At 39.1% G+C, this 21,486-nt stretch overlaps 1 protein-coding gene across 9 annotated transcripts in view; it reads left to right on the forward strand.

The window, feature by feature from the left end:
- The window catches only part of Ash1l (ASH1 like histone lysine methyltransferase), a 130,898-nt gene that overhangs the window by 31,156 nt on the left and 78,256 nt on the right, over nt 1-21,486 (forward strand). For all 9 annotated transcript variants that reach the window (XM_029475227.1, XM_029475230.1, XM_029475229.1 and 6 more), the window contains 2 exons: nt 458-5,015; nt 19,566-19,667. In XM_029475227.1, the coding sequence (XP_029331087.1) occupies nt 458-5,015; nt 19,566-19,667 (4,660 nt within the window). The remainder of the gene's footprint in view (nt 1-457; nt 5,016-19,565; nt 19,668-21,486) is intronic.

The raw sequence follows: 21,486 nt of genomic DNA on the forward strand, positions 1-21,486 counted from the left end.
ACTGTATAGCTCAGTCTACCCTTGAACTCGGGTTATACCTCCTTTTGAGCCCAAACTCATAGTAGTACTCCTGGCGCAGCCTCCCAAGTATTGAGGTTATAGGCATGTACCACTATGCTCCACCTAACACTAATTTTCTGAAAAGTATTTTCCTGAGGCTAGAGAGATGGCTCAGTGCTGAAAGTGTTTGCTGCTCTTCCAGAGAACATTAGTTTGTTTCCCCGCACCTACATTGGGTGGCTCACAACGGCTTGTAAGTCATGCTCCAGTGAATCTTCTGCTTCTGTGAGTACTTGTACATGAGTGATTCATTACACACAGACACACACACTAAATCCAACAAAAAATATTTTGCTGCGTATGTATGCATATGATATGTAGTTAATTAATTTGTTAGATTATAATGGGTAGTTAAAAGTTTGCTTTCTCTGAAACATTTTTCTTGTTCAAATTTTAGGACTCTTCAAAATTGTTCAAGAAAGCAGGTGATGCTACAGCCATCGACTGCCAAGCTGAAGAAAGCATCCATCTTCATTCACAGGGGGAAAGTAATCCTTTGTCTAAGAAGCTTTCTCCAGTACATTCACAAATGGCAGATTACATTAGTGCAGCACCATCTCTTGTTGGCAGTCGCGATCCTGATATAAAGGACAGAGCATTACTTAATGGAGGAACTAGTGTAACAGAAAAGTTGGCACAGCTCATTGCTACCTGTCCTCCTTCCAAGTCTTCCAAGGCAAAACCGAAGAAGTTAGGAACTGGCACTACAGTTGGATTGGTTAGCAAGGACTTGATCAGGAAACCAGGTGTCGGCTCTATAGCTGGAATAATTCATAAAGACTTAATTAAAAAGCCAGCTCTTAGCACAGCAGTTGGGTTGGTAACTAAAGATCCAGGGAAAAAGCCTATGTTCAATGCAGCAGTAGGCCTGATCAATAAGGACTCTGTGAAAAAATTGGGAACTGGCACTACAGCCGTATTCATTAATAAAGACTTAGGCAAAAAGCCAGGGGCTATCACTACAGTTGGACTGCTGAGCAAAGAATCAGGAAAGAAGCTAGGCATTGGTATTGTTCCAGGGCTAGTGAATAAAGAGTCTGGCAAGAAATTAGGACTTGGCACCGTAGTTGGACTGGTTAATAAAGAGTTGGGAAAGAAACTGAGTTCTACAGTTGGCCTAGTGGCCAAGGATGTTACGAAGAAGATTGTAGCAAGCTCAGCAATGGGATTGGTTAATAAGGACATTGGAAAGAAATTATTAAATTGTCCTATGGCAGGACAACTGGGCAGTAAAGATGCCTTAAACCTTAAATCTGAAGCACTGCTCCCCTCTCAGGAACAACTTAAGGCTTCCTGTAGTGCAAACATAAGTAATCATGACAGTCAAGAACTTCCTGAGTCTCTGAAAGACAGTGCTACCGGCAAAGCTTTTGAGAAGAGTGTTATGCGGCATAGTAAAGAAAGCATGTTGGAAAAATTTTCAGTCCGAAAAGAAATTACTAATTTAGAGAAAGAAATGTTTAATGAAGGAGCATGCATTCAGCAAGACAATTTCTCATCTAGTGAAAGGGGAGCCTTTGAAACCTCAAAGCATGAAAAGCAGCCTCCTGTGTATTGCACTTCTCCTGACTTTCAAATAGGAGGTGCCTCTGATGCCTCTACAGCTAAATCTCCCTTCAGTGCAGTAGGAGAAAGCAATCTTCCTTCCTCGTCACCTCCTGTGTCTATTAATCCTTTAACCAGGAGTCCCCCTGAAACTTCTTCACAGTTGGTTCCAAACCCATTACTTTTAAATTCTACAGCAGAACAAATGGAAGAAATCTCTGAATCTATTGGAAAGAACCAGTTTATTGCTGAAAGTACCCACTTGAATGTTGGTCACAGGTCATTAGGTCATAGCATAAGTATTGAATGTAAAGGAATTGATAAAGAACTAAATGAATCAAAAAATACACATCTAGATATTCCTAGAATAAGTTCTTCCTTGGGAAAAAAGGCAAGTTTGACTTCTGACTCTGGTATTCATGCAATTACTCCTTCCGTTGTTAATTTTACTAGTTTGTTTAGTAACAAACCTTTTTTAAAGCTTGGTGCAGTCACTGCATCAGACAAACACTGCCAGGTTGCTGAAAGCCTAAGCTCGAGTTTCCAGTCCAAACCATTGAAAAAAAGAAAAGGAAGAAAACCTCGGTGGACTAAAGTGGTAGCAAGAAGCACATGCCGGTCTCCAAAAGGACTAGACTTAGAAAGATCAGAGCTTTTTAAGAATGTTTCTTGTAGCTCACTATCAAATAGTTCTGAGCCAGCGAAGTTTATGAAAACTATCGGAGCATCATCATTCGTCGATCATGACTTCCTTAAACGCCGATTGCCAAAGTTGAGTAAGTCTTCAGCTCCATCTCTTGCTCTTTTAACTGACAGCGAGAAACCATCTCATAAGTCTTTTATTACTCACAAACTGTCCTCCAGTATGTGTGTCACTAGCGATCTTTTGTCGGATATTTATAAGCCCAAGAGAGGAAGACCTAAATCCAAGGAAATGCCTCAGCTGGAAGGTCCACCTAAAAGGACTTTAAAAATACCTGCCTCTAAAGTTTTTTCTTTACAGTCTAAAGAAGAGCAAGAACCCCCAATTTTACAACCAGAAATTGAAATTCCTTCCTTCAAACAAAGTTTGTCTGTATCTCCTTTTCCAAAAAAAAGAGGCAGGCCTAAGAGGCAGATGAGGTCTCCAGTGAAGATGAAGCCCCCTGTCCTGTCAGTGGCTCCATTTGTTGCCACTGAAAGTCCAAGTAAGCTAGAGTCTGAAAGTGAGAACCATAGAAGTGGCAGTGACTTCTTTGAGAGTGAGGACCAGCTTCAGGACACAGACGACTTAGATGACAGTCACAGGCAAAGTGTCTGCAGTATGAGTGACCTTGAGATGGAACCAGATAAAAAAATTAGCAAGCGAAACAATGGACAATTAATGAAAACAATTATCCGCAAAATAAATAAAATGAAGACTTTAAAGAGAAAAAAACTGTTGAATCAGATTCTTTCAAGTTCTGTAGAATCAAGTAATAAAGGAAAAGTGCAGTCCAAGCTTCACAATACAGTCTCAAGTCTCGCTGCCACATTTGGCTCTAAATTGGGGCAACAAATCAATGTCAGCAAGAAAGGGACCATTTACATAGGGAAGAGAAGGGGGCGGAAACCAAAAACCGTCTTAAATGGCCTGCTTTCTGGTAGCCCTGCCAGCCTTGCTGTGCTTGAACAAACAGCTCAGCAGGCAGCTGGGTCAGCATTAGGACAGATCCTCCCCCCTTTACTGCCTTCACCTGCTAGTAGCTCTGAGATCCTTCCATCACCTATTTGCTCTCAGTCTTCTGGGACTAGTGGAGGTCAGAGCCCTGTTAGTAGTGACGCAGGCTTTGTTGAACCTAGTTCAGTGCCATATTTGCATGTGCACTCCAGACAGGGCAGTATGATTCAGACTCTTGCAATGAAGAAGGCTTCCAAGGGCAGGAGGCGACTCTCTCCTCCTACTTTGTTGCCAAATTCTCCCTCTCATTTGAGTGAACTCACATCTCTGAAAGAAGCCACTCCTTCCCCAGTTAGTGAGTCTCATAGTGACGAGACCATTCCCAGTGACAGTGGCATTGGGACAGATAATAATAGCACATCAGACAGGGCAGAGAAGTTTTGTGGACAGAAAAAGAGGAGACATTCTTTTGAGCACATTTCTCTGATTCCCCCTGAAACTTCTACCGTCCTAAACAGTCTCAAAGAAAAACACAAACACAAATGTAAGCGCAGGAGCCACGATTACCTCAGCTATGACAAGATGAAAAGACAGAAGCGAAAACGGAAAAAGAAATATCCCCAGCTTCGAAATAGGCAGGATCCAGACTTCATCGCAGAACTAGAGGAGCTGATAAGTCGTCTAAGTGAGATTCGGATCACCCATCGAAGCCATCATTTTATTCCCCGAGACCTCCTGCCAACTATTTTTCGAATCAACTTTAATAGTTTCTATACACATCCTTCTTTTCCCTTAGACCCATTGCACTACATTCGGAAACCTGACTTAAAAAAGAAACGAGGGAGGCCCCCTAAGATGAGGGAGGCAATGGCAGAAATGCCTTTTATGCACAGCCTTAGTTTTCCTTTATCTAGTACTGGATTTTATCCGTCTTATGGCATGCCTTACTCTCCCTCACCCCTTACAGCTGCTCCAATAGGATTAGGGTATTATGGAAGGTATCCCCCCACTCTTTATCCACCGCCTCCATCTCCTTCATTCACCACTCCACTGCCACCTCCCTCCTATATGCATGCTGGTCATTTATTGCTCAATCCTACCAAATATCATAAGAAAAAGCATAAGCTCCTTAGACAGGAGGCTTTTCTTACAACCAGCAGGACTCCTCTCCTTTCCATGAGCACCTACCCCAGTGTACCTCCGGAGATGGCTTATGGTTGGATGGTGGAGCACAAACACAGACATCGTCACAAACACAGAGAGCACCGTTCTGAACAGCCCCAGGTTTCCATGGATAGTGGCTCTTCCAGATCGGTCTTGGAGTCTTTGAAACGTTACCGATTTGGTAAGGATACTGTTGGAGATCGATATAAGCATAAGGAAAAGCACAGGTGTCACATGTCCTGCCCTCATCTCTCTCCTTCAAAGAGCTTAATAAACAGAGAAGAACAGTGGGTTTCTCGAGAGCCTTCAGAATCAAGTTCTTTAGCCTTGGGATTGCAAACACCTTTACAAATTGACTGCTCGGAAAGTTCTCCCGGTTTGTCCCTTGGAGGATTTACTCCCAATTCTGAGCCAGCCAGCAGTGATGAACATATGAACCTTTTTACAAGTGCAATAGGCAGCTGCAGAGTTTCAAACCCTAACTCCAGTTGCCGGAAGAAATTAACTGACAGCCCTGGACTCTTTCCTGTACAAGATACTGCACTAAATCGGCCTCACAGAAAGGAACCGTTACCTTCCAGTGAAAGGGCAATACAGTCGTTGGCAGGTAAGTGGGTTATTTTGTTGTCTATTATTTGTGTTACAATAATAAATTATTTTCCCACTGGTTTCTGGGTTTATATATTGACCTCTTTAATAAGTTTATACTTTATTAATTTTTGTTTTTATAAATATATTTTGAAATCTCCAAATTTTTATTTTACTTTTATTTAAGAAGTAAGGTAAGTGATATATTTGTATTAATGTCTGTCTGTGTATCTATCTATCAATTATTTTTTTAGGTATCATTTAAAAAAAAATTGGAAACCAAGAGAAATGCTCCAATTTCCTTGCACAAAAGCTTGTGCTTGGTTCTTTCAGTGAGAACTGGCTTGTGATGCTTGTTAGCTGTAGCTAGTAGTTAGTGTATGCTAGTTGAGTGGTTACAGATACTTCTGTGTTACCCAAACTTCCCGTGTCTCGGTGATGATTTACCACTGAACACTTTTCAGGACTGAGATTTGAGTGAATATTCAGTCCCTGAGTACTTTTAGGCATCTCCATAAAAGTTATTTCAGTTAGATACAAAAAGACATGAAACATAGTAAGTAGTTCATTTGTTGGTCCTAGAAAAATGGTTTTTGAGAATGGAGAAGGTGGAGATAAAACTGAAATCATTGCTTATTCAAATGAAGGATATTCCTAACTTATCGCTGGTGGTTACTAGACTCAGCTGTAAAGTGTGATGCTGTCGTGTCTGATCTTCCAGAGGTGACCCAGGCACAGTGTTAGAGTTACGTGTGACTATAGTGCTCACCACAGTAAGCAAAGAGTGTTCATTTATTTATTCCTTTAAATAAATAAACATTTGTATACTAGAACCTTCAGAGACAAGAAGATATTTTTCTAATTTTCTTTATTCATGAACTTTGAAAGATCAAAATTATGTCTTAGTGGAAAAGATAGATTTACTTCTTTTTTTTTGTTTTGTTTTGTTTGTTGTTTTTGTTTTTTGAGACAGGGTTTCTCTGTGTAGCCCTGGCTGTCCTGGAACTCACTCTGTAGACCAGGCTTGGCCTCTAACTCAGAAATCAGCCTGTCTCTGCTTCCCGAGTGCTGGGATTAAAGGCGTGCGCCGCCGCCACCACCCGTCTAGATTTACTTCTTTAAAAAATGTAGACTAAGGGCAGGAGGAAAAAAAAGAATAAAAGGGAGTCTGGAAAAAACGGCTCGGTGCTTACAGACATACATAGTGACTCTGTTGTAACTCCAGTTCTGGGTATGCGATAGCCTCTTCTCTAGGCTCCAGGCATGCAGATTGTGCACAGACCATTCATGCAGGCAAAACACTTAAACTCCATTAAAATAAAATAAAAAATTTGTTCGTTTTTGTTTTTTAGTTTGAGATAGAGACTCTAAACAGCCATGGCTGTCCTACAACTTTCTGTGTAGACCAGGCTGACCCTAAACTCAGAGAAAGCCCACTTTGCTCTGCCTCCTGAGTTCTGGGGTCAGAGGCGTGTGCTACCACACCCTAACTAAAATATTTCTTCTTGTTTGTTTTTTATTCCTTAGGCAGGGTCTCACTGTGTAGACCTGGCGGTCCTAAAACCCACTATGTATCATTGAACTCATAGAGAACCCACCCATTGTTTCTTGCTGAGATTAAAGATGTATACCATGTGCTGGACTCTCCCCCCCCCCCACCTTTTTTATGTAACCCTCAAGAAGATTTTTGTTTGTTTGTTTCTTTGTTTTTAATATCTTTTTAGGTTTCTCTGTTGTACAGTTGCACCACTACTGCCCCAATATTCTGTTTGGATGTGGAGGGAAAAACTTCTGTAATTATTTTGACAGAATTTTTTTTTTATACAAATATTTAACCGATGCCAGTTTTTGAATTATCAAGTATTTGCCAGGTGTTGTAATTTGGGGCCCTTGTTTTTCTGTTGAAGAAAGGAATAAATAACAAAAATTGTATTAGGTTTCCTTAATTGTGAAGTTAAGGGCTTGGTGGTACATGTCCTACCCCGTAATTTCAGTATTTGGGAAACAGAAGCAGAAAGATTACTTCAAATTGAAGGCTAGCCTGGTCTTTGTAGCAAATTCCAGGCCCAGCGGGACTTTGTGTTGTGGTATGAACCTATCTTGAACCAGGAAGAATAAAAGTTTTCTTTTGTTTTTTGGGGTGCTCGACTTTGTTGTTGTTGTTGTTGTTTAGATGATAAAAAGTACAAAAGAGGGGGTATAGGATTCTTTGAAATGAGGAGACTAATTCAGAGAATGACCTCCTGCGGAAAAGACTTAAATAGGATACGCAGCATGTGCAACAGTTACTGGGAGAAACAGAATCCTGTAGATTTATTTATTCATTAATTTTTTCATTCATTTATTGAATTCCAGAAACATGAGCAATGCTCTAGCTATTAACATGCAGTAGTAAGCAAAGATCTGATGTCTGACACCTTATCTTTCTCATTGTTGTGATGTCAGATGATAGAGTTGGGTAAGCAAGTACATAATGATGTAACTGAGAGAACTGTTGTGTAGTTAGTATTATAGAATAATTAGAAGAAGAGATGGGAGAGAGTTAATTACCTACAGAGTTAACACAGCCTAAGGATAAAAGAGTTGGCATGAGAAATGTAGGGCAAAAAGGATATTTTGAACATCCTGAACTGGAAAGGAACACACACACACACACATTGCAGAAGTACAATAATCAAGAAAAGAGATTTTTGAGAGATGTGGGGGACCAAGAGTGACTTTGGGAGGCAGGGGCTCAGTGGTAGAGTACTTGCCTAGCTTGGGTAAAGGTCTAGACTCTTTGCCCCCAGAGTTAAGATTTAAAGGAGAAGGATAATCAGCTCTTGCAGTGACAAGGACAGCAATGTGGAAATAGTAGATTAACAAACAGAATCATATCCTCTGTTTGCATCCCTGTACAGCAGACTCTTGCAAGGTAGAGAGCTAAGACTACTTAGGAGAAGAAAAGGCGTGGTTATTTGGGGTGGTGTACTTATTTGGGGCCATTTAGTTGAATGGTCCTGAGATGAAGTGAAATGAAGTATTACACAGAGGAGAATATTAGAGATAGTGAATAGATTTAGCAAGCTGGAGAGATGGCAACTTTTGCCGAGGCCCAGAGTTTAGTTTCCAGCATCTACCTTTTAGCATACAGCTGTAACTCGAGTTCCAGAAGATCTGATGGCATTCTTTTCTGACTTTGGGTGCCATGCATCCATGTGGTGCATCTACGTGCAATATGTGCAAACACTCATACACACAAAATAAATACATATTTTTAAAAACTAAAAGAAAAAGCTGAGTGGTGGTGGTACATATCTTTAATCCCAGCACTTGGGAGGCAGAGACTTACAGAGTCAGGCAGACCTTTGTAAGTTTGAGGCCAGCCTGGTCTACATAGTGAGTTCCAGGACAGCCAAGGCTACACAGTGAAACCCTGTCTTCACAAAACAAAAACAAACAAAACAAAATAGCTTTAGCTTTCTTTCTATCTTACGAGACATGGATCTATATCTTAAAGAGAAGTTAAGCTATGGGGTAGAGGGCAGAGATACAGCCCTATATTGCTGTCTACAACAGTCTGAGTAGTTATTTTAATAAAACCTTTTCAACGTCTTGTTTGATATGTTTTTAAAAATGGGTTTGTACTGCAGTCCTCCCCCTTGTGAGTGAGATTATATTGGTAGGTAGGTGGCTGTAAAGGTGCCTTGAATGGGGTCCAATCCAATACGGTGTAAAACCTTACATAGGTCACAAAGTTTTCATAAGGTAGTTAAGACATATCTTTTTTTTTTTTAATAAATGGAATCTTTTTGTGAGATTTCTAGAAAATTACAGGCTTATAACTAAGAAAGAAAGCTATATGCTTAGGCCTTACTCACAATTCATTACTATTTTGACAATTATTTGAAGTATCTGTATATAAAAGAAATGTGGCCTCCATTTCAAATCCTGTTAATTGTGTTAGAATTCTTGACTCTTGGCTGATCCTAAGATGAGCTTCTTCCCTTCCCCTGTGCCCTTACCTGTCTGTCTAGCCTGTCTCAGAATCTATGTGAGAGGGTGCACCTAACGATGAGTGCTGTGCAGTAGGCATGTTAGAACGACACAGGGACTGAAGAGATGGCTCAGTGGTTAAGAGCACTTGTTGCAGAGAACCTAAGTTATATCCCCAGCACCCATGGTGGCTCACAAACATCTGTGACTCCTGTTCCAGGGACTCCAACACCCTCCTCTGACCTTCTTAGGTATCAGGCACACATGTGATATACAGACACACATGTGGAAAACCCTCATAAACCTGGGGGCAGGGTGGGGGGACAGTTCGCAGCACTAAGAAGATAGGCAAAAAAATTTGAGGTCATGCTTAGCTACATAGCAAATAGCAAGACTGCATAACAAGTTCTTGTCTCAAAGACCTGCTTGGGTGGAGGGGTTGTCCAAACTTAGGTGAAGGGGCTAGAGAGATGCCTTACTCTTAATAGACCTAAAACCCATCCAAGTGTGGTGGCATGTGCCTGTAATCACAGCTAAAGATTGGAGGAGACCTAGGCCAATCCCTGGCATTCATTGCCCAGCCAATCTAGCCAGTCCATGAACTCAATGCTCAATTAAGAGACCCTATCTCAAGAAATAAGGTAGGTGGTGGCAAAATAGCATAGTCCTGTGATACTTGCTGCCAAATCTGATGACCTGAGTTCAATTCCTGGACCCCACATTGTGAAAGGAGAAAACTGAAATCCTGTGAGTGCACCTATATAGGCTGTGGCATGCTTCCCACTTCAGGATATGTGGTGAGGTCAGAGGACAACTTGTGAGAGTAAGTTCTTTCCTTCTAATGTGTGTTCTAGGATCAGACTTGGTAGTAAGCACCATTCTATGCTTCATCATCAGCCTTCGAGGTTTCTTAACTTTATTGTCAAGATTGCCCAGTACTAGCCATATGTGGAGTATGCACAAGCCTATAAGCACCCTGGAGGCAAGGGACAGAAGGGACCTATAGATCAGCCTGGGCTTTATCAGTTATATTGTCTCAGTTTGAGAGCAATCTGTTGAGTTTCTGCAGGCTGAAGAATAAATGGAAAGTGAAAAAACTTAAGTAAGAAAAGCTGAATTGGGGTTGGCGAGATGGCTCAGCGAGTAAGAGTGTTGGCTGCTCTCCTGAAGGCCCTGAGTTCAAATCCCAGCATCCACATGGTGGCTCACAACCACCCGTGGTGAGATCCTGCGCCCTCTTCTGGCACATATGAAGACAGCTACAGTGTACTAATGTATAATAATAAATAAATCTTTTTTTAAAAAAAGAGAAGAGCTGGATTGTACTAGTTAGGATGCTGGCACACACCTTTAATCACAGCACTGTGGGATCAGAGGCAGTCGGATCTCTGTAAGTTTGAAGCTACACTGGTCTACATAGCAAGCTTTAGTTCTGCCAGGATTACAAAGACTATGACTCAAAAAAATTAGTTTATCCCTCTAAATCATGCTTTAACACTTTCATAGCAGTTCTAATGGGTTTGTTTACTGTTTTTGTGCGTTCATGTTTGTGTGTGTGTGATTTTGTTTGTTTGTTTGTGGTTGCTTTTGTTGGTAGTCTATTCTTGAATTGTAAAGGTTTTTAAAACAGCATTGCTTTAAATTGATCTCCAAGGTTTATCGTTGTTTTTCTTATATAACTTAAAGTTCATTATGTTGAAATGCCCCCCTCACAGTGTTAAAAATCATCACCTTTGAAAATTTATATTTGTGACACAACTTTCTTTTTTTTTTTGGTTTGTTTTTGTTTGTTTGTTTCTTGTTTTTTGGGTTTTTTTTTTTTTTGGTTTGTTTTTTTTTTTTTTGGTTTGTTTTTTTTTTTTTTTTTTTTTTTTTTTTGGGTTTTTTTTTTTTTTGGTTTGTTTTTTTTTTTTTTGGTTTGTTTTTTTTGTTGTTGTTGTTTTTTTAGAGACAGGGTTTCTCTGTGTAGCCCTGGCTGTCTTGGCACTCACTTTGTAGACCAGGCTGGCCACGAACTCAGAAATCCGCCTGCCTCTGCCTCCCAAGTGCTGGGATTAAAGGCGTGCGCCACCACCGCCTGGCATGACACAACTTTCAGTGGCAAGACTTGGAACAATTCAAGTCACTAAATAATGCTAATAATGTTGGGTATAACCTTAAAATAAATACACAATTGTTAATGCTGATAGAACTAAATGATTGGCTAAATAAATGAAAGGACACAAGTTCTATACAGAGCAACTTGAAGTGATGCATGAAGATTTTCCCCTTTCAAGGGGTGGAATTTCTTTTTTATCTTTTTTTTAATGTGTATATGGTGTTTTGCTTGCATGTGTCTGAAACACATGTCCTGTCTCCTTCAAGGCCAGAAGAGGCTGTTAGATCCTCTGGAACTGGGATTACAGATGGTTTTTAACTGGCCTGTAGGAGCTGGAAAAAGAGCCTGAAACCTCTGCAAAAGCAGCCAGTGCATTTAACCACTGAGCCATCTCTCCAGCCCTGGGACTCCTTGCATGTTAACTGCACATACTGACTTATTTTCAAAGAATAGACTGGGGAGATGACACATAGTAATGAAGGCTAAGGTTAACTTAACCTGTGAGTAGGTAAAGTGATTGAATATTCCCTGACATGCTGCAAGTAGAGAGCTCCAGGCATCAGATCTCCAGGTGATTGTGAGCCAGCTGACATGAGTGCTGGGAAGTGAATAGAGGCCCTCTGAAAGAACACTAAGTGCCCTCAACCCTCAGCCACTCCTCTACCCCCTAACAGAGGTTCACTTTTAATTTTCCTTTTTATCTTATGTGTATGGGTATTTTTCCTGCATGTACGTCTGCATCACTTGCATTCAGAGGCATGTAGAGGGTATCAGATCCACAGATAATTACAACTTATAGGTGATTATGAACTACTGTGTAGGTGTTGGGACTTGAACCTGGGTCCTCTTAATCCCTGAATTATCTCTCCAGACTTAATTTAGTGATTTCTTTGTTGAGACAGGGTCTTTCTGCAAGGATTTGGCTGATCTAGAACTCACTATTTAGATCAGGCTGGCCTCAAACACAGAGATCTGCCTGCCTTTGTCTCCAAGAGCTATGATTGAAGGTGTGTACCAGAATAACAAACAGCATTTTTTGTTTTTTGTTTTTGTTTTTCTTGTTTGTTTGTTTAAAGGCAGATTTTGTAATATAGCTCAGCCTGGCTTCAAACTCAGGGTCCCCCTGCCTCAGCCTCTGAATGCTGGGATTATGGGAGTGTGCCACCAAAACTTTAGGTACATGCCATCAAACTGAGCTTGTCTGTAGTATATTTAGCTCATAACCAGCTGTGCGAGGCAGAACATTCTGATTTCAAAGTGGACAATGAAGAGTGGATCGTGGAGCAGTATAAATGATTGGCTGCATGTAAACATTACATGTTCTATACTTCAGGCATTCCACCATTTTGTCCCTCCTGAATAAATCAAATGACTTAGTTTTTGTTTTGGAATCACTCTGAAGACACATTGGTTTTGTCTGTCGGTCTCTCCCTCTCCCTTCTTCCTCCCCCTCCCTCTGTCCCTTTCTCCCTCTCTCTCATTTTAAAGCATACTTAGTTTTGTTTCTTTTTTTACCTGAAGGGGATAAACATCAGTTGATGAAAATATCCTGGTTTTGACACTTTCTCTAGAGTTTTATCGTAGATACACCCATAAGTAAAGTATAAGCATGCAGAGGTGAGGGTTTAAAATAGATTGTGATGGTTCTGGGAGGTTTCCAGGGAATTCCATTTTAATGTAATCTAACTTGGGAATTGTAGAGAATTTTCTAATTAGAGGAAGGAAAAACACTTTGTTTGGGGTTCTGTTGTTTGTTTTTAGCTTAAAAACGACGAACATAGACTCTGAACCCTTCCTTCCTGCAGTGCATTTAACTGATGAGGTATATGGACTGTATGGTCAGAAACCACTGATTTTATTAAGAACCAGCTTTTTTGTCAATTTTCAACTTGACAAGAAACTTTTAATGCTATTCAAGAGATTCAGAACATAAATCCAGGACCAAAAAAACAAACAAAACCTTTAGCAACGTCTTCAAATATTAGAGATGAAGAAATAGCTCAACTGTTAAAATGCCCACATGAATGTAAGGCTGACATAGCAGCCTGCCTATAATTCTAGCCTTAGCAGGTAGAGATGGGGAGTCTCCAGGCAATCTGACAAGCAAGACTGTCAGTACCAACAAGCTTTCAGTTTGATTAAGGAGACCCTACTTCAGTTAGTAAGGTTGATTAGCAACTGGGAATGAGTCCCAACATCAACCTCAGTCAGACATCCCAGTGTACACATGTGCCCACAGTCATGTATGCAAACCAGTGCACATATGCACACTGCACACACTTAGAACTAAAATGTGTGCCGTGCTTTAATTGTATTAGGAAGAAGTGATTTGTTATAAATCTAGTATGAAATACTGTTTTGAAATAAGTCTGTATTTTTTTTTAACTCACTAATAAGCATCATTTTAAATCTAGCACATTCTTCCATGGTTAGCCCAAAGATATTTCTAGCATTGGAAACATCAGACATTTTGCTCATTTAAATAATTTCCTATTTAGTAGAGTGTTTACTGTTAAATTCCAAATAAGGTATACACAAAACCTGTAGTTTATAAATTGTAAAAAGCCTCTATTGTTAAATTCCAAATAAGGTATACATGACATGTAGTATATAAATTTGTAAAAAGCCTTTAATATAAATTTAGACTGAAGATTCCAGATTTTCTTGTTTATTTGTTTGTTTGTTTGTTTTGAGTCAAGAGTCTAACTATGTAGTTCTGGCTGCCTAATAATTCACCATGTATACCAGGATAGCTTGCCTCTACCTCCTGAGTGCTGGAATTAAAGGTAGATGCCATCGTGCTTGTTGACTGTGTTCTTTTCTAATTCATATTTAGCATCATTAAAGTTGATATTTTAGTGTGGAATTGTTAGGGCCTCAGTGAAGTAGTTAGGTTGGATCTTTGTTTTATAGTGTTTTATGTTTATTTTCTGAGAGGAGAATCTTAACTATATCCTTGCTTTTTGGCCAATCTACCTATCTCTGACTATCATATGCTAGAATTAAAGTTTTGCGCCACCGTGCATAGCTATTTTTTACAATTATTTTTATATTTTTATTCATGTCTGAGTGAGAATGTGTGTCTTTGTGTGTGTCCACATACATATGCATATATCTTTGTTTACATTTGGGAATGGTGGTGCTCACCTTTAATCCCAGTACATGCGGGCTGGAGAGATGGCTCAGCGATTAAGAACACTGACTGCTCTTCCAAAGATCCTGAGTTCAAATCCCAGCAACCACATGGTGGCTCACAACCATCCCTAACGAGATCTGATGCCCTCTTCTGGTATGTCTAAAGACAGCTACAGTGTACTTACATATAATAAATAAATAAATAAATAAATAAATAAATAAATAAATCTTTAAAAAATAAATAAATCCAGTACTTGGAAGGCAGTGGGCAACAGGTGGATCTACAAAGCAAGTTCCAGGACATCCAGGGCTACATAGAAAAACCCTGTCTTTAAAAAAAAAAATGGGGGTAGGGGGCCCGGTGTATGCCCTAATATGTATGTGAAGATAAGCCAAAAACTTCTGAGAGTCAGTTCTCTCTGGTGTGGCTTCAGGGATCAGTCTTGCTCAGTAAGTACTTCGAATTTGTTTAGAGTCAACTCATTGGACTGTGTGTTCATGTTTTCTTTGTGATTTTTCTACCTTTCTACATACAGAGACACTTAGCACCAATGGCAGTTTTCTCTATTGCTTGTAATAACTTCAACAGTTTGACTCTTTGCTTACACCCAGATATCTGAAGATAGTATTCATTTTTATAGTAGATGTGATCAATATTTTCATAAGTAATAAATCAACCTTAGAACAGCTTTTTAGTCTTCACTTATTTCTGTGGATTGTATAAGATTAGATTTTTAAAGACATTTTATCAGCCTGTATGCCAGTCATGAGTAACTCATTTCCAGAACATTTTTTTTTTAAAGATTTATATATTTTATGTATTGAGTACACAGCTGCTCTCTTCAGATGCACCAGAAGAGGACATTGGATCCCATTACAGATGGTTGTGAGCCACCATGTGGTTGCTAGGAATTGAACTCAGGACCTCTGGAAGAGTAGTCAGTGCTCTTAACCACTGAGCCATCTCTCCAGCCTGTAAGATTGGATTATTATACCTAATCCAGGGAGTTCTTTTTTTCCCTTTTCAATTTTCTGGCATTTTACCCCATCTTTGTATGTACAATCTATACCAGCTTTCCCTTTTGTTTAAATTGATAACAAATATTTTTTCAAAGCCTTGTCTTATAAGTTATCATATAATGGACAAATGAAATTCAGAAAGCCTATAATTAAAAAGGCTTCTACACATATTTTTAGTTCTTATATCCTTGTATGTATTATCCTAGTTTGTGATAACTTGAGTTTCCCTCCTTGGTAGTACTTTTCATTCGTTACACAAATGCCTTATTACCAGCAAATATTGAGAATCGGCTCCCAGCTATGCAGGTCCATCTCTAAGTTCAAGGCCCACCTGATCTACAGAGCAAGTTTTCAGGACCAGTAAGGCTGTAACATAGAGAAATTCTGTTTCGAGAAACAAAATAAAAAACAAAACAAAGAATTGACTCCCAAGAATTACCATACCTTTAGTATTAAAAGTCCAGTGTATTTAAGCACATCTTCTTTGTCTCTGTGTAATTATTGCTTTACTCATGTGTATGTAGTTTCTAAATTTCTAGGCTGTGGGCTGTTGCTAAAACCCAGTAATGTTTTTAACCAAAAATTCAATGAACTGAAAATTTCCCATCTATATTCCTTATTTCCTAAGGTATCTCATTATGTGTTTGTTTTAAATAGAGATGGGAAATTACGGAAAATTCTGATCTCTACTTTTTTTGTTGTTGTCTGTCTCTCTGTCTCTCCTTTCTCTCTCTCTCTCTCTCTCTCTCTCTCTGTGTGTGTGTGTGTGTGTGTGTGTGTGTGTGTGGCAGTATCAGATTCTCCTGAACTTAAATCCATAGCAACACATTATTCTGTGAGGAATGGAATCTTTGCACATCTTAGCTGGCAAATCTTACTTTACCATAAATGAAACAGGTAATATTTCTTCCAAGCTAGGTACAGCAACAAAGTAGTTACTCCCCTTAGAAAATGACTATGAATTAGAAGAACTAAAAAAATAAGTAGGGAAAACAGAAAATTGCTTTGTCCTTTGTCAAAGAACAGAACAGAAACCCAGACACCTGATTCCAGTTCCTCTGTTGGTGTATCTGGTGTTATTGCTGTGGTTTAGATCATCCCCCCATCCCTAGAGAAGCTAAGGTGAGATTGGAAGGCTAATTTCAGATGCCTTTCTAGCTGTCTTGCAAGGCCTCGCCTGCCCTGGGTATACTTGTTTAGGAGGACATCTTTAATTGTATTCACTTGGTATGTTTAAAGTGAATGTTTAATAACTACAAGTTGGTTTCAGCTCCCTAGTTGGCCATAAGTGTCTGTTTTTCAATTTTTAATAGTGAATGTTGGCTTAAATGTGTCAGTTACATATTTATTTATCATCTAAAAGTTATTTCACAGTAATGTTGATTGTAGTGTAGTGGTGCACAAGACCCTGGGCTCAGTCATTGACATTCTCTCCCCAAGAAAGAGATAGCCCATGACCAATATTAGGACCCTCTTCATATGTAGTATTCAGTAACATTTATAAGCCACAGTAGATTTTGTAAGGTAATATTAGTATTACAGTATTCCATTTTGGAATGCAACACAGCCCTGTGATTTAGAGTAACTTTAATAAGCCAGACTTAGGTATGTTTATTTGCCTTCATCCTGATTCTTAATTTGCTAAAAAACGAAGAATCAAACCTACATTGCTTTTCTCCATACTCCATATAGTTAACAATGTCCTGTGCTCTACTCTGTACTTCATTTTGTCTTATATTTGGAAACACAGATAAAATGGGGTTTCTGCTAGAATAGACATATGAGTTCTCTCTGAATATTCTCTTATTCTTCCCTAATTACCCAGCTGCATAATGAAACTTAAGGCAGTATGGATTTTTATGGATTTCACATGACTTAAGCCAATTTTAAAATACTCTGTACATCTTTAACAGGTTGCTACTTCTTGCTTATAAGTTGCAACATTGCTTTCCAGTCTTAAATCTTTTTACTTTACATCATTGAACACTGTTTTTTCACTGTTCCTCTTACTGTTTCTATTAGCACTGCTTTTGATCATATCTCAGGGATACAATACAATTTTATTCTCTAAATTGCACTATTGTTAACAGCTCTACTCTATGAAAAGTGATTCGAGCATACTTTTAAAAGTGAAAAATGAAAGCCTTCCTGAATTTTTTACTCCATTCTTCTGTTAAATCCTAATAGTAGGCTGCTGGCGTCCATTACTTTCAGAAAATGAAAAATGGCTCAGAAGCTAAGTGAGCTAAGCCATCTCTCTCTCAATTGTTTCAGTTTCTCAGGAATTGCTGTACAGTGCTGCCAATAACGATCTCCGGGGATCTGACCCCCATTCCACCTCCCACTGCCTCTTCAGCAGCTCCAGATGCCACCAAAAGAAGGAGCTTTGAAGAAAGTGCCTGTTCCCTCTTTTACCCTGAGGTGGGTGAGGCCAGGCAGGGTGATTCTCAGGATACCCTGATGATCAAAGGTATAGTTGAAGAGTGTCTTGAAGATGACCAAGAAATTTGGGGAAAGTTAACAGATAGCCTAGAAACTGAAGTTAGAACCCAAGAACAGAAAGCACAAATGTCATCTGAGATGTAGTGCATGGTGACATGTATAACCTTCAATCAGTTCCCAGAGGGCAGACTAGTGAGCTCTTCTTTACACCTCCTTCCTCCCACCTCCATAGTATCAATCCAGACACCAGGCTTGGAAAATACACCCAATAGCTGTAGTTTATAACTGAGAGAAGACTTCATTAAGAGCCCTCTTAAACCAACCCCATTTATTCCCTGGCACTTAATCTACACTGTTTGCTTAGTCATCAGGAATGGTGATAGAGCTCAATGATGTCTCAGCTTCTCGGCCACTGTTGTTTTCTGTCTTGTCTGCATGTCTGGGTAGGAAAAATGTATCTATCTGGTCCGTATATGAAGCGTTCTGTGTTAATTCTTTTTTCATTGATGCCTTGACCCTTCTTCAGTGTTTTATTATAGCATACTGTTTAGCTCTGTAGAGAACTCTTTATCTGAGCCACACTCCATGGGGATTTACTGTACTGCTAGTTTTCAAATCCCTTTTGTATCTCTTTGAAATTCAAGACTAAACAATCTTTATTCTTGAGTAGATCTTACATCAGCCATCACTGTATTTTAGAAGTAAGGTGCACTGTTTACAACATCATTTTCCCCAGTATCTGACATCTCCTCTTGAATGGCAAGTTAGACATCTTAACCTAGTCAGTACTGCCAGTAGCCTACTAAGAGAATGACTGCAGTGGTGTGACTTAAGAAACTCTTTAAAACAAAAACAAACAAAGTTCATAATCTGCACTTTCTCCTAGAAAAAGGGAAATCATAGAAACTTAGCTCCAGTCGTTTCTTCTGGTGCTGTGCTGTTGTTCAGAGATTAAATCCTGTCTTCACTAGAGAGTCCGATCCTGGAGACGAGTCTGAATGCTCTCCTCTTCAAGCCTTTGCTTTCCTGTCTTCTGTGCCTCCAGTTATATGTTGAAGCTTATTTTACATACATTTTTAAAAAGTGAATGTTTCTAAATCTTTGGCAAATAAAAAATCAATATGTATTTTCAACAGCTGTCTTTTTAGGTTATTAGGGAAGAAGTACTAAAAACAAATAACTTTTTTTGCAGGAAAATAATAATTTCTGAACATCATTTTCTCCTGAGCAAGAGATGTACTAAATTATGCTGCATAAATTTGGAGTTTTTGCTAAAATTAAAAGACTTTTTGAAGGGAAATTGAATGTTTTTATGAGGTAACTTTAAGTGTGTACCATTAAAGATGTATTCCACAAATATGCTAATAACCAGTTCTTCTTGAATTTTCTATAGAAGAGAACAGAATGTAAAAATTAATTTGCGAATTGTATAAAATGGACTTGAGACCCAACCACCTACCTTTTTATCTGAATTCATTAAATGAGATGCCTAAGTTGGATATGACTTTCCCACATCAGTTATTTCTCAGTTAGTTGTATTATATTTTGTTTGTTGATTTATATTGTTCATTTTAATAAAAAATAACAGGTTAGACTTGATTTTCATTAGCAAATACTTTAATTTTTCATAGTGATGGTACATAAAACTAAATCACTATTTTTATTTTACCTTTAGAACTAGTTTTCTCTCTGCTGATATACAAATTTTATGATATTTTGGAAATTCTGTTAGCAACATCAAGCATGGTTTATCCTCTGCTTCTTTTTATTGTGAGCTGACCCATCTCGTATTCCAGGGAAGGGCAGTGACAGCAGCTGAAGGTCACTGTTGTGACACAGCATGCTTTCACACTTACGTAGTTGGGAGTGGTCCTATGAGTTCTTTTTCTTTCTTCCCAGGTTCCCAGTCAGCTTCCGATAAACCTTCCCAGCGATCATCAGAAAGCACAAATTGTAGCCCTACTCGTAAAAGGTCTTCATCTGAGAGTACTTCTTCAACAGGTGAGTGCTATTATTGTTTTACCAGATTTTCACAATAGTTTCCTATCTGGGATTTGAGATTAACAAATTTACAGATTGTAAAGCAAACTAAAGTGGCCCTGTCATCTCAGTATCACTGATAATGTATATTGAAAATATTCAATAGTTTTACTTTCAAAAAAGAAATGTGAGGGCACTGAAGCAGTGGCTTAGCAGTTAAGAGCATGTACTCTTTCTGCAGAGGACCTGACCATGGGGAGCTGACCATCGGCCTCTGTAGAGCTCTGCATCTGTGCACATACTCAGACTTAACATGCATACACATTTTTTTTACTTGACATGATGTAAAAGAGTGTATTCTGTAATATATGGCTTGAGCCCTTTAATAAATTTTTATTGTTAGCTACATTGTTACTTGCCTATAATCTGAGCAGTTGGGAGGTAGAAGTAGAATTAGGAGTTTAAGGTCACCCATTACATAGTTGAAGATAAATGTCCCATTAAGTACTTAATTAAAAAGTACAAAGTGAGCTGGTAATCCCAGCACTGGAGAGAGTGAGGCAAGAAATACTGCCACGAGTTTGGGGCCAGCTTTGCAAGACCCTGTCTGAAATTTCATTGTTTAAAACGTGATTTTCCAAACCAACCTATATGTGCAGTGTTAAATGGCTTTGAATGACAGGCTGATTCTAAGATGTATTTCATTGTATTTTTAAAATGTAGAGTGATAAGGATTTCACAGTGGCACATCTATTTAGTTACATTGCTGTGTTTTTACATGTTACCCTGTGTCTGTGCTTACACGTGCTCATACATGTCATGTTGCATAAGAACCTACGTTAAATCACCAGTGACACACAAAGCAGAAGACGTATATATCAGACGTAAAATACTAGAGTAGTTTCATTCTTTTAGAAACAAAATTTGAAGACGTATGTATGGCTTAATGTAAACCATAGCCTGGGGAGATGGCTCAGGGAGTAATGTGCCTGCGCACAGCACAAAGCCCTGAGTTGGTGCCTCAGCACCCATGCAAAGGCCACATAAAGCAAACATGTCTTGGACTCCAGTGCTAAAGGTGTGGAGACAGACTAGTGTATTCAGATTGATGAATTCTAGGTTCAGTGCCAGACCCTGTTTCAAAAAAAAAGGGAAGATGGAAAAAGACACCCAACATTGTGCCCTGGCCTCTTCAAACATGTAACTATATACATGTACCTGCATGTATTGTGCATATACTACCTACACAAACATGTACATACAGCATGCATACCCACAAAAAGACAGTTGATATTAGTGAAAGAATAGACAGTCAGCTCCTGGGCCTGAACAGCTCCCTAACAAGTCAGTCTGGACCACCTGTCCTCAGAAGGTCAATTAACCAAGTAATATGGAAAAGCAGAAAAGGAATATTTATCCTCTGTACCTATCCTAAGTGAGGCACAAACAGGTCCTTTATTTACTTACTTATTTATTTATTTATTTATTTATTTATTTATTTATTTATTTATTTATTATTTGCGTGGCAAGGGCACAGGACAGAGGTCAAAGGACGATTTATAAGTCAGTAATACCTTTTCACGTTGTGGGTTCCAGGGATGAAACTCAGGTCATGAGACCTGGTAGCAAGTTCCTTTACCCACTGAGCTATCTGGATTACCCTATACATTGCTTTTTGATTCATTTCTGGTTAGAGTGTTGTTGGTGTTATGGACGGGTTGTTCAGCTGTTTGTTTTAAGACCCAAGGTTTTATTGTATAGTTGAGGATGGCCTAGAATCATTGTGTAGCTCAGCCTGGGATAGAAATTAAAGAAGTCCTGTCTCAACCTCAGAAGTAGG

This window comes from Mus caroli, chromosome 3 (genome assembly GCF_900094665.2).
Source record: "Mus caroli chromosome 3, CAROLI_EIJ_v1.1, whole genome shotgun sequence".
Lineage (NCBI taxonomy): Eukaryota > Metazoa > Chordata > Mammalia > Rodentia > Muridae > Mus > Mus caroli.